The sequence below is a fragment of the Acipenser ruthenus genome, chromosome 2, assembly GCF_902713425.1.
Source record: "Acipenser ruthenus chromosome 2, fAciRut3.2 maternal haplotype, whole genome shotgun sequence".
Classification (NCBI taxonomy): domain Eukaryota; kingdom Metazoa; phylum Chordata; class Actinopteri; order Acipenseriformes; family Acipenseridae; genus Acipenser; species Acipenser ruthenus.
The window spans coordinates 60646839-60659461 of record NC_081190.1 but is presented as its reverse complement, the minus strand read 5'-3'; the positions used below and the strand labels follow the sequence as shown (position 1 = coordinate 60659461).

At 36.4% G+C, this 12623-nt stretch overlaps 1 protein-coding gene across 13 annotated transcripts in view; it reads right to left on the bottom strand.

Moving 5' to 3' along the window:
* LOC117409047 (sorbin and SH3 domain-containing protein 2-like) overlaps positions 1 to 12623 on the bottom strand; it is a 147875-nt gene that overhangs the window by 57930 nt on the left and 77322 nt on the right. For 10 of the 13 annotated variants that reach the window (XM_058997934.1, XM_058997928.1, XM_058997949.1 and 7 more), the window contains 3 exons: positions 9805 to 9967; positions 4527 to 4582; positions 165 to 260 (listed from right to left, as the gene is read on the bottom strand). In XM_058997934.1, coding sequence (XP_058853917.1) covers positions 165 to 260; positions 4527 to 4536 — 106 coding nt within the window. In that variant the 5' untranslated portion in view covers positions 4537 to 4582; positions 9805 to 9967. Of the gene's footprint in view, positions 1 to 164; positions 261 to 4526; positions 4583 to 4830; positions 4889 to 9804; positions 9968 to 12623 lie in introns of all 13 variants that reach the window. The other 3 variants (XM_058997940.1, XM_058997972.1, XM_058997963.1) reach the window with 3 other exon arrangements.

The following is a 12623-nucleotide window of genomic DNA, read 5'->3' as shown; positions in this document are numbered from 1 at the left end:
AGAAAAGGAAGTAAATGGAACTAGAAACACATACAAAATGTGAAATATATACATCCAAGTATTTTTTGACCCTATTTACAAAGCTTTAATTTATATTGAAAAAAAAAAAATCTATGTACATTTTTCTTTTGCATTCATGCATGTTATTTGATTGGAGTTAATACCTGAACCCATATATAGGTTTGGAGAACTCTGGACTCTCTTCATAGCTCTTAATGTGACAGACATGGCAGCACGTTTGCGAGCACATCCACCGCTATCTGGAAAGCACAGCACCACACAGACACATGCCCAACACACAGGAGGTAAGCACATGCATTGTTAGGACTTGTATGCAGGAATTTCCATAAAACACAAATTACAAACATGCTCCAAAATGTAAAATGCTTTAAAATATAAAAAGCTTAGTATAATTGCAAATCTTACTACATGCAAAGCATTATGCCAGGGTTAAGTAGCATATTAATGAGCGTGTATGCATTACAAATGTATTATATACATCAGCTTTTCAAATGCATCCTGGATTTCTGATGCTGCATTGAATCAAAATATTAACTCAAAAAGTAGAAAAAATGTAACACTGAATATTTAAGGAATACATTTGAGGCAAAGCATTAGGAGCATCACACAACCTTACCAAACAGCGTGAAAATGCATGACACATTTTCTTTATAACCTTAAATAGTTGGCATTGGTAAATCAGAAATTATAGACCACATAAAAATGTCATACAAAGACAATATTATTACTAGAGGTTATTTAAAACAAGCTACTGTTTATTTGAACATGTTTTATAAGCTGTCTAAAGTTTGCCAAACTTTTGGTTATCCAAAGAGCATGTACTATATGTTAACATGAGTATACCAGTTTTTATTAAAAAAAGTGCCTGGATTTACCAGCTAATTTTTCTAACACACCATTTCTGTACCAGAACAGTATTTTACTGTTGAAAAATCACTGTAATTATCTTACTTTTAACTTCTTTACCAAACAATTTTGTTCACAAGCAAAAGTGAGCCCCATACTACTGGCCTCTTAACATCCAGATTTGACAAGCAGATGCATCATCAAATTATTTTTATTTTTAATTAGGTACACTCCCTGTGTATAACACCTGTTCTTGATATTTATAAGCTGGAACACTATTTTATTACAGCAGCAATCTCACATACACACATATAGTATTCATTGCTGCTGAAGCAGCAACAGCCAAACTTTTTCTGTTAACATGTTTAGCATGTAAAATGAATACTTAACTGTGTAATCCTTTAACAAGCTGTTTTAGCGATGCAATGCAAATTAGTCTCACATTTCATTCTAAGTAACTGTTAATTAGGTAGCTTCAAATTTCATTTAGTATTTTTGTCTCCTTACCTTTTTATGATGGTTTATTTTCTGTGTTAAGAGTACTTTTATATGAGTTCAGGAACTTCTCTTCACGTAGTTGCCTTCCAAGATACATGTACCACAGACAGTGCATTTATAGAAGTAAGAGCCATGCTCTAGGCTAGGGCTTCCCAACCCTGGTCCTGGGCCTCATTTACTAAAGGTTCTTAAAAGTAGCCATAAGACGCATGTTAACACAATCCCGTAACATGAGTCTTAAAACTATAAATAAGTTGGTATTTACTAATGTGAATGCCACTTATTAAGACACGTGCTATGGAAATCATTAGCATATTAAGACATGCCTTATCACAGAAGATAAGGTACGTCTTAATGAAATGAGGAGATAGAGATACACAGTTGTCAGTTCTTGACTTTTACTAAATATATGTATTAAATACTATTTGAAAGGCAGGATCGCAAAAATAAATAATGTTATAAACAACCCTACCTAGACACCGTCATGGCTGTACAGTATATATAAAAAGCATTTCGCTTATACAGTATAGTAGGCTATTCTTTTTTTCCATCATTGAATAGATCAGTCTGCAGCCCTTAGGCTATTTGTACAGAAGTAAAAGCAGGTATGCAGAAGGTATCGACCCCAGTGCCAGCCGACACATGCAATGGTATAGCTGTGCCCAAATCGTGTGGAGAAAAAGAAGAGCACTGTCTGCAGGTATGTGATTTAGGAGAACACGTCCTTCTTTGATATTAGGTGCTGTTGTGATTGTAAACCCAATTTCCTTTATTTATTTATATTACCGTGTTTCAATTATGTCTGTATGAAGGTCTTTTTTTTCGTTTGCATAGTAAGTTTTTGCATGCTTTTTATGTCTATAGGCTACATAAACACATTTATTTTCAATGTCTTGTTACTTATTTTGTTTGTACAGTTGTATTTAATCATAATATACCTGTATATAGACGCATTTCTATTCAAAAGTTGTTTTTCTTTCTTTTTTATTTTATGCAGTCGGCTGGTATATGTGCCTTTTAGTATTTAAACACATTTATTTTAAAATTAGTCTATCTTATTTACAGAGTTTCGGATGTATAGTATCGTACATACATATACCTGTATCTTGTGCTGACAGATAGCTTTAAGTCGGATCTCGGCTCCTAACACCTGCTTTCCATCAGTGTTATCTAGCACGCGATTTAAGGTGTGCTTCATGGTTAGCACAGTTTAGTAAATATCGTCTGAATATCATTAGCCTCATTAGTGCTCTCATGCCACTTCTTTTCAATACATTTTGCATATTCAGCAGATGCTAATGTACCTATTGTGTTATTTTTAAGTGGTGCATGCTAAAGATTGGTTGATACTTCTATCGCAGACAAAAGCCGTACGTCAGCTGCAGACACTTCTATGGATGCGCCAGAAGGACTGAAGCACCCCTGAGTTCGCAGACTTTTTGACGCAGCAAAGTGGTCGTAGATGTCGGTCATACTTTCAGCCAGTCTGCGTTACTGCCGTGTCGACTTGTGCTTAGGGTTGCCAACAGGCTCCAAAATCCAGCGACTTAAAAATTGCCCGTCTCATGAAGAGAATGTGTAAATTGGCTCATATATGTTTTTATGAGCAACAAACGAGTAAAACTGATCAGCTGTTCTCCATACTGCCTCTGATCAGACGTATTGAACAGTGGACCAACGTTACTGATTTGATGGGGAAAGTAATTGCAATCGGAAAATAAATAGCGACGTTAACTTATTAGTGACTCAAATATATAAAAAGAATAAAAATAATACAAATAAAAATACACTGTATTCATTATTATTGTTATTATTATACAAGTGGTTGCTGTGCATGGTTGCCTATGTAAGCACCAATATTCATTTTGGCAAAGGTTCATTTATGTTTTAATTTCATTCAGTTTAGAGGCAAGTTTAATGGATTCCTCAAAAACTCGCATTTCACTGGCTTGCAACCATGCGACAAATGTTGGATTTTTTCAACATTATCCGACCCTGTGAGTTTTGATGTCATTCCGACCGTCGGAGACCACTGACTGAGACCAAAAATGGGGTCGCAGTCGTTAGTATAAACCAGTCTTTACTCACGTCTTATGCTTTAAAAGTTTTACTTGTTTGCTGCTCATAAACATATATATGAGCCAAAAAGTCTGCGAACTCGGGGGTGCTTCAGTCCTTCTGGCACTCCCGTAGAAGTGTCAGCAGCTGACGTACGGCTTTTGTCTGCGAGAGAAGTATAAACCAACCTTTACTTGTTTTCAGCTCTTAAACAGCTGCAGATTTCAAGTTAGCTATAACATTTTATAAGTAACTTGAACTCTGCAACTTTTTAGGAGCTGAGAACAATTAAAAAGGTCTAATTATGCAAATGATTAGTTCAATTAATGGTTTAGTTAAGTAATTGAGAGCTTAGTTGGAATGAAAACCAGAAGACACAGGGGGTCCCCAGGACCAGGGTTGGAAGCAGACTATGCATATTTGAGTAATTGTGATAATTGCAAAAAAACAAAACAAAACACAGTACTTTATTCCTACTTCCCTGAATATAACACGGTTGGTTTAAACCTTTGGCTTGCCTGCTACATATGTGGTAAACTCCAGAACTCCTGTGCATTAAGCAAAAACTGCATCACTGTGCATTACTGTAGTGGTCATGGATATGTACCAAGTTGCCTTTCTTTTCTCTTTGCTGCAAGCAACCACTAAATCCATCACCCAGATCACTTCCTTGGAAAAGTCCCATTTGTATCCAAGTCACACCAAGCAAGATCTGAACTTAAGAGCCTTCCGATTAACAAACTTTTCATCAGCCAGTGTGCATGAAATCAATCAGCCTCTGGAGCTTTACTTGAATTATGTGTGGCGTTGAATAGCTCTTGTTAACAAGAGTTCTGTAAAACACATTCAAATAGAGCATTTACTCTATTTTTAATTAACTCCTATTTTTTTTAAGGAGAAGTTTCATGCTAACAAAATGAGAACCTTGAGAGGGTTAAGAGACATGGGATTGTATTATTCAATTGTTAAATTTAAGTTTTGAAACAATGCTGAAAATATATCCCTCTGTGTTACAATGCATTGGCATTTCCATTCAAAATAAATGCTAGCACTACAGCAACCAAATATAAAACACATAGCAAATACATTAAATGTTAACATACCTGTATTCATGTTGAAGGTCTCTCTTAATTTCTCAAAAGTAAATCGTCAGGTTATCCTGTAAATAGAACAGAATGGTTTACAAAGTGCGGCCTTCGTCATAATTACACTGTAATTTAATGTTCAGGTTAAAAATGTACCAATAACATAACTACATTATGCTTTTTGTACATTTGTCATAAAATGGCATTGGACTTTAAAGTTGAATGCAGTACCTACTTTATTTAAACTAAATGCTATTGCCTAACAAGGCATTGCCTATGCCTGTCGCATAACACAAGCTTTATAAACTGGATTTTAGTCTACCTGCAGTACAATCCTGATATTGTATTTAAATGCAGAGGGTTCCAAGTATACCTTCAGCCTGTAAATGCAAAACATGAGTGATTTATTGATTTGGCACTCATCTAGGGTTCAAACCCTGTGAAGAAGTTTGTGAAACACGATACCAGAGATACCAGTCTGAATTTCAGCACAGATACACGCAGCCTGGACTGAATATACACCAGGGCATTAAACACACTTGCTGTACAAGACACCTCGAGTGGAGATATGTAAGTAGGGTCTAATCCATTAACTTCATCTGCATGTTAGAGCCTAATGAGTTATGACAGAGCAGTTAAATAAAGAATGACCAGTAGAGTCATTGCCTCACCCTTGAGACTGCCACTAATCCTCAGGAAAAAAAAAAGATTTGAAACTGGAGTAAATGAAGAAATTATTAGATCATGTCAATTGTGAGTGATATTCATTTTTAGTGCTTTTTAAAGTATATATATATATTTACATACAATTACCCATTTATACAGTTGGGTTTTTACTGGAGCAATCTAGGTAAAGTACCTTGCTCAAGGGTACAGCAGCAGTGTCCCCCACCTGGGATCGAACCCACGACCCTCCGGTCAAGAGTCCAGAGCCCTTATCACTACTCCACACTGCTGCCCCTTGTATATATTTTCATCCAAATAAAAATAAAAATCATATGTTGCTATGCTGTTCTGATTTAGGAAAAAAAGTCGGCCGTACCAATGCAGATTACTCAATTCACAGTAATTTAGTGGAGGGGATATTTAAATGTCTGCCTAGTAAAGAACGACTCTGAATATCGTGAGGAGAGCTCCATGTGCATGTAAACCCAGCCAGTGTTAGTTAAATTCATTCCATTTGTACACAGCATCTACAAAAGATATATCGGTAGCCTTACTTATCTACAACATGACCTATCCTGTCATTCAGGCTTTAGTCTTGAGACTTAAACACCATTTTTCATTTTCAGTAAAACTGCACTTGATTTGAAATGTCTACTGAACAAGTTTTACTAAAGCTGTAAAAAAACAATTCAAGATTTCATTAGTCAAAAACCCAGCCAGGCAGGATCATATACAGTACTAGCAGCTAAAAACTAAATGCCCCAGGGAGCCGTACGTTACGTTTATGTAGTATTCAGATTTCTTTTGTGTTTGTTATTATTATTTTTTTTTTTGTGCACACTACCTGTCCTATAGTTAATCAAACAATAAAGTAGACAGTCATTTAAACATTATAATCTATAAAATCTTTCCATTCAGAGAAACCTTCAGTTTTGCACACTAGAGCCACAGAACTGTGTTTAACCACAAATCGATAGAGAGATGGAAGGATGCATATTGTGATTTAATTAAGTACATTGACTGATGAGCAGCCTGTCAATGTGAACTCCAAATTAATGTCCATCAAGGGAAAGAAGCTGGTGGGGGTTATGTAACATATTGTTGATGTTGAGCAATTCTTGTAAAAGTTCTAACTAAAACTAAAAATGTTAAAACAATCAGCCCCTAACAGCCAGGTATCAGGAATTATAGTCTTTGTTTTAGAGTGCAAGTCAGTGATTTAATCTGGGTGTATCGACAATTCTTCATCACCAGGAAACAAAAAAAGAAAAAAAAGAAACTGTATCAGGCAAGCAAATCAGTACCAAGATGAATCTGTCAGGGGCAGACTTTAGTAAAAAGCCAAACAGTTTGATTGCAGGAGCTTCAATAAATTAAATCATTCATTGTACAGCTGTGCGGGTACAGAGTGACACAACACAATTAGGTACAAATATTAGACAGACCGGGGCTCCCGAGTGGCGCATCCAATTAAAAGCACTCGCTAGAGTGCAGGATGCGCTCTATAGCCTGGACGTCGCCGGTTCGAGTCCAGGCTATTCCACAGCCGACCGTGGACGGGAGCTCCCAGGGGGCGGCGCTCAATTGGCCGAGCGTCGCCCGGGGGGAGGGAGGGTTAGGTCGTCCTCGGCTCACCGCACAGCAGCGACCCCTGTAGTCTGGCCGGGCGCCTGCGGGCTTGCCTGTAAGCTGCCCAGAGCTGCGTTGTCCTCCGACGCTGTAGCTCTGAGGTGGCTGCACGGTGAGTTCGCAGTGTGTAAAGAAGCGGGCGGCTGACGGCACACGCGGAGGACAGCGTGTGTTCATCTTCGCCCCTCTCGAGTCAGCGCAGGGGTGGTAGCGGTGAGCTGAGCCTAAAAAATAATTGGGGATTTCAAATTGGGGAGAAAATAATAAAAACTAATTGGCAACGACTAAATTATTAAAAAAAAAAAAAAAAAAAATACTAGACAGACCAGTCAGACAGCCTACGTGTTTCCTTAGAATGTGAACAATGAAAATGTATTTGCACATACTTCTGTGATTTACTCTGAAAGGCACACAAGGTATATCTTAGTGCATATTACTACCAGCTGTTTGACAGCTGGCTTGCAATAACGTATATCATCTAAAATACAAGCCCCTGGCAGATGACTTTGCAGTGGGTTAGATTTAGTGTGATAAACTGAATGGAGGGAGATATAAATTCATATATATGTGCCAATAAGTTAAATGGAACAGACGATTGTGATTACAAGGGTGTTATTTACATTACAGCATGGCGCATACAGTAACAATCTATCAGACTGAATAAACAGAAAAGGAGTATCTTGTGGTTGTCAATATCTTGCTTCCCCACTTTCACTAACCTTGTATATAGTGTCTAAACATTTTTTGTTTCACTGTGCTGTACACGTAATGCATTTATCATAAATTGAAAAGTAGGGCTAAATTCAAAAGTATATTTATTTTTGGATAACATTAATAACTGCAATGATTTGCACTCCTGGCTCAAGACACCCATGTTTCTTGATTAGCCTCACCCTGAGGTAAGTTCTCCTTCCAGCCTTAGTCAAAACTTGTTTTTAAAGAAGGGAATTGAAATTTATCGTGTTCCCATTCTGTAAATAAAGCTCATAAGCAATGCAGGGTGATGAACAGAGAATGATTTAGAAATCAAATACTAAATATTGATTAGGGCATTATTTATCATCTCATTGGCTTTAACATGTTAACAGGAAAATATATTTGACTTTCAAATTGAAGAAAAAAATGCACTTAACAAAATATTGATTTCTAGCATATTGTAAATAGCAGCGTAATGATCAATAGTGGACTCAGGCAGTGTGACTTGTACTGTGTCCTATTTAATTACTATATAAGATCAATTGCCAGTGCTGTTACACTACGTCTGTCAGCTAGCTACCTCCTGACAAATACTATTCTTCCAAAATTATGAATTGGACTCTGATCCCTCAAGACTAAGAAATCTCAAGGAATGTAAAAATAAATCCTGTGTGACCTACATTATTGGAAAGTTTAAGCTTTTTATTGAACAGACAGATAGAGGAACCACTGACCTAGGTTCATAACAAGCATCTGCATGAAAGGGTTGTTCAACTTACACCAGTACAAAGAACTGCATACTATAACAGAAAATAATGAAAAGCGACAATAGCAAAAAGGCACATATCATTGAAACACTGACATATTCCCTCAAAAAACTGTAGCAAAACCCCTTGTTTCAGTCTTTATAGAGAAGTACTCATGCTAATTGTGACAGAGACAGAATGATTCTTGGTCATAAATCTCTCTCCCGACCTGTGAGGGTGTTGTATAAAGGGAACAGAGTTACCCTGGACTGGATAGCCTGACAATTAATTCCCAGAGTTAGGTGGACGTCGGCCATCTAGAAAGGGGGCACAGCTGCGGTACATTAAGTCATCGTCCCAAAGCGAAAGCTATGTGGCAACCGCGGATTGGAGGAAAAACGGCTGCACTCGCTAACCAAGGGGGCGTGACTGAAGGTACAAATAGGGGACGTGGCTAGGTGATCTGTTCCTTTGTTTATGGTTAAGAGAAATGCTGAAGGACGAGTATAAAATAACCGTGAGTGTTTTGTTTGTTTGTATCGTCTAATTGTACTGCTTGTTATTTATTAGACGGCTAATATGATCCGGAGCTGTCGCTTAAGGCCAGCACAAACCCGGACAACACTGCACCATTGTTCACGGATTAAAATTGTAATTCACCACGCGCACTACAGCACTCACTTTGGACTTGTGACCGTGTCTGTGTTTTGTGTGTGTATTTAACTGTGTCTATTATTTCGGGACTGCAACCCGTTGTTTATTGAACTGTGCAATACACATCGTTGTGTATTGCCAGCCCTCCATTTCTTTACTGTTGTCATCAGATTTTGGATTATAAATAAACCTCCATTTCACCAGTGCTTTGTTGTTTGTCATTGTCTTGAGCACTGCATCACCTCTACACCTGCGCACTGCAAACCACCTTGCCACACTAATACATTTTGAAATCTTTAGATTTGTTCCTGTGAATTGTCCGTAAACAACACTATTGTCGTACAGTATGTGTTGTACTTCAAAATTAGGACAAATTATCTTGCTACTAACACTAGTGGTATTTTTGCAATATACAGTACTACACATTTACAATATTTTTTACATTATATAAAAAAGAAAAAAAAGAAAAGGATCATCAGGTGCATATTTTTTATTTTACTGTATTGATTCTCGGGAAGCCAGGTGACCTTGCCTAAGGAGGAAGCCAATTTGATTTTAAATCTACATTTTTTAAAGCTAATTTTGTGATGTGTTACTGCTGTTAATGATTTCCAGTAGTAGTACTGTATACTGAGTATTTATTTGATCCCTGCCTGCTGTAACTGTATGAGAAACTTTCTGTGAAAAGATAGGAGACCTCTATTTTAAAAAACAGAAATCTTTTCTTAGAAACCTTTTTCCATTGGCAGAGCCCTGTGGAATGACAAGTTGATCTAAACTTTATTCTCTAAGATCAAACGCAGATGGAGCTGGCAACACATTGATGTTTTTAGCTTTGTTTTTGTAACCATTCTGAGTCCTTTCATGTTTCACATGGCTGATTTCTGTTACTTTTTAATGCTTACCTCTCATCTCCGACAAGCTGTGATCAGTGTCCAAGCATACCCAATGGGCTTACCATCTCACTTGGGTTGTCAGCTTTGTCTCACTGAAAATCTAGAGCAGAGTAGTGGGGAGGTGGGTCAGGCAAAGAGACTGTATCCTTCAAAATCAAAATGTCCGGCAGAGCTGGGGAAATTAAAAGCACATGCATTTTAATGTGAGAATTAATTCAAAGCTAAATTTGATTTGTGGGGAAAAAAGGAAAATGCATTTACTACATGATATTACTGTTTCTATAGAAAAATGCAATATAATGTCAACACCTTTTAAATGTAGAAGTTTCTGCATCTTTAAATATTCCCAAAGGAAAGTATTCTTCCAAGACTTGAGGTTTGATAATGTTGCGGTTATTGGAGAAATGTTAAATAGTATAAAACAATACATAGCCAAGCAAAGACCATGTGTCTACAATATTATTAGGCAAATATTAGGCTTTATATTATATAAAATGCTTTTGTTAGTGTTTGACCAAAGATAACCTTATTTCTGTGACTTTCAAAAAAGTAGTTAGGACTATTATTTAAGTTTAAAGTAAATGTACTAGAAATAAGAACATGTTTTGTTTGATGGATGCATGTCACTTTAAAAATACAGTAATCTTCCAAGGGGAGTTTGCAGCAAACAAATAAGAAAAACAGAGGCTTGAGGCAAGGACACTAGGAAGTTAGCATTTTGGAGTGTGTCTAACTCCCTCCATGTTGAGTTTATGGATCCTGCACCTCCTTACCCCCTAAAAGGGTTGCCAGTGAGGTCGAGGTGTTTGTCAAAATAAACAATGACGGCTATTTTTGCATTGACCTTGAAATACCTCAGATATTGACCAGGCTGCATCTGTTCACGCAGATTGTTTTATTGGTGACAAAGCAGTAATCAGCATTGACAGTGAGTAGTTGCTGCCATTGAGTTGCACTTTTGAAATACTCATTAAACTAATACAATTAATTCAAACTGGCCATAAAAAGTATGAACATACAGTACTATACATATCTGCTACGACTGCATACATACCTTCTCATATCTCCACATTCTGATAATCATAACTATGTCTCATTTTCATGCTAATGTGTTTTTCAGCTTAACAAATCGAATCAAATGTATTTGTTATTCTGATTAATTAGAGGAGTATTATGAGGATTGTTCAATTATTACCTTAATAGTGTAAAATGAGTGTAAAATAACCGTGTGCAAATGTGGCAGGTGCTATTGCAGGTCACACAAGAATAAGTACAAGAGCACTTATTGTGGTATCTTAAAAATACTGAGAATCCAACGGCACCATGAAAATAAATCTTACATACTTTATAGTTACTCAGTAAATCTTGAACATACGCACTCTACACTACTTGGTTACACAAAATGTACTTAAATAAATCATAGTTTGTAATGGCCTGTCAGCATTAAATGAGAGATTATGATATTATATTTCAGGGGAGCAGACATGTGGCGACAGAACAGCTGTAGTGGATAGGGGAAAATCTCAGCACCCTTACTGAAGCTGAGAAAGACTGCAGGTTACTATGTCCTTCTAGGTAAGGAGCTAAGGATATTTTGAGAAATAAAAAGTGGGAGAAGAATACAGAGGTCTCAGTCATTCATTTACATTTGAACTTTTAGATTCCATCAGCTCTTCAAAGACATGCTACAATTAGCAGCAGACGTAAATCCTCTCTGCAAGATATTCTGAATGATTTATTTTTGAACTGCAACACTATGTTTGTGAAGCATTTGCTGTCAAGACCTGATATGTTGCCAGTCAGGCAGCTCGGACGATCAATACCACAATCGTGTATAGAACAGATGCTAATTAAGAGAGTGTTCTTACAAAGACAGCAATGGGAATGTTCTTATGGCTGGAATAGTATTTTAAATAAATGTGAGACTGGTCTCTAAAAGTATATATTGACTAACTTAAAGATGCCACTTCATTGGTCATAATGTGTTTGAATACACACTATTCAGATACCAAATAATACGCTTTATGATTAAGAGCAGCACACTCACTGATTTTAATCTTGTACTGTGTATATTGTTTCTGAACTTCTGTTATAATTAAGCTGAGTAATATTTTTTATTGATGCAGCTGCACTAGCAGCTTTATTAACATTTACAAAACTGTGACTCATCCCGAGTATCAGGACTAAAACAATATGCAAATCCATAAGGCTTTCTCATGAGAACAAACTATGGGTTAAATTCTCATATTACTTCATATTAGCAAACAATAGTAAACAATTTTAGAGTGATCACAAGCCCCTAAATTATATGTCTGACTTGTTTATTTCTGATTTGGTAACTTTGCTAATGACAATTTGGAGCTTTAAGAATCCTGTATCTACTGGGTTTAAATGCAAGTTTAAGATGATTAAATATTTTTAAACAGTAAATGCAGGTGTATTTTAATACCAGTTGGTAATATCAATGTATTTAATACCATACATATGCCCCTTGAGACATCTTGGAAAAAGGGGGAAGCTTTCCAATGAGCTGTAGGTGTTAACATTTCAAGTGCAACTTTTTTATATAAAAACTAAATTTAATAATATAGAAGAAAATACAGTTACCTTAGAGGTAAATCAAAATTCAAAGCATGAGCCTTTATTAAAAAAAAGAGTAAAGTAACCCAGCATACACTATATTAAAAACAAATATTATCAAATAAACATACCATTTTTGGTCAGAATAATAACATTGTATGGATTAAAAATCATATGGTAGTAAATAAAATAAAGCTAATATTAACACATTTTTACCTACAAGATTTGTATTTTTTATTCATAAGCCT